The 594-nt window shown below is 38.0% G+C and overlaps 1 protein-coding gene across 1 annotated transcript in view; it reads right to left on the reverse strand.

Annotated features, from left to right (window-relative positions):
• Positions 1–497: 497 nt before the first annotated feature.
• The window catches only part of LOC102850449 (prostaglandin-E(2) 9-reductase-like), a gene marked incomplete at its 3' end in the record, with an annotated part of 5,272 nt that continues 5,175 nt past the window's right edge, over positions 498–594 (reverse strand). The window contains exon 3 of the mRNA XM_006903070.1: positions 498–575. Within this exon, the coding sequence (XP_006903132.1) occupies positions 498–575 (78 nt within the window). The remainder of the gene's footprint in view (positions 576–594) is intronic.

Here is a 594-nt window from a genome sequence, read left to right on the forward strand (position 1 = left end):
TCTTGAGAACATATGATTTGTGAAAATGTTTACTTCTAATATATTTTTATATTAATAAAATATATAACTTTAAATTTGGTGCTCAATTTCTTATATTCTTCTTAAGGATGACTTTCAACCTCCAAGAGCAGCTTTATTGGCTTACTATGCCAATTGCCTTGGGATTATGTCAGTCTTTTTCAAATGGATGATCAGGTTCTGGGATTATCAGGAAAATATTACATACATAAAGAATTAAGATTCTAATTCAGTGACTGGGGTAATGGGGTAAGTGTGTCAGAGACTGAGATTGGCACAGGATAGACCAAGGCTTAGGGCTATTGTACATAGGGTTGCTATGAGTTGTAGGTGACTCAACGGCACAACAACAAGGTAAATTTGGGATAATTTATACAATTCCTGACTTAAAAGAGGAGGCAAGTGAGGTCGAAGTTCATCTGCTGATTCAAGTGCACGCAGGTACTGCCTCATCTTTGTTGTCTCCTCCAAGCACTCACCTCCCACGTGGCACAGATATCCACTGTGTCAAATAGTGGTTTTCCATGTTCATCTGTTGGTATCATCGCTTCTCCAGGCTGAAAGAAAAGCAATCAT

Source organism: Elephantulus edwardii, unplaced genomic scaffold (assembly GCF_000299155.1).
Source record: "Elephantulus edwardii isolate Elephantulus edwardi_28Jun2011 unplaced genomic scaffold, EleEdw1.0 scaffold00505, whole genome shotgun sequence".
Taxonomy (NCBI): domain Eukaryota; kingdom Metazoa; phylum Chordata; class Mammalia; order Macroscelidea; family Macroscelididae; genus Elephantulus; species Elephantulus edwardii.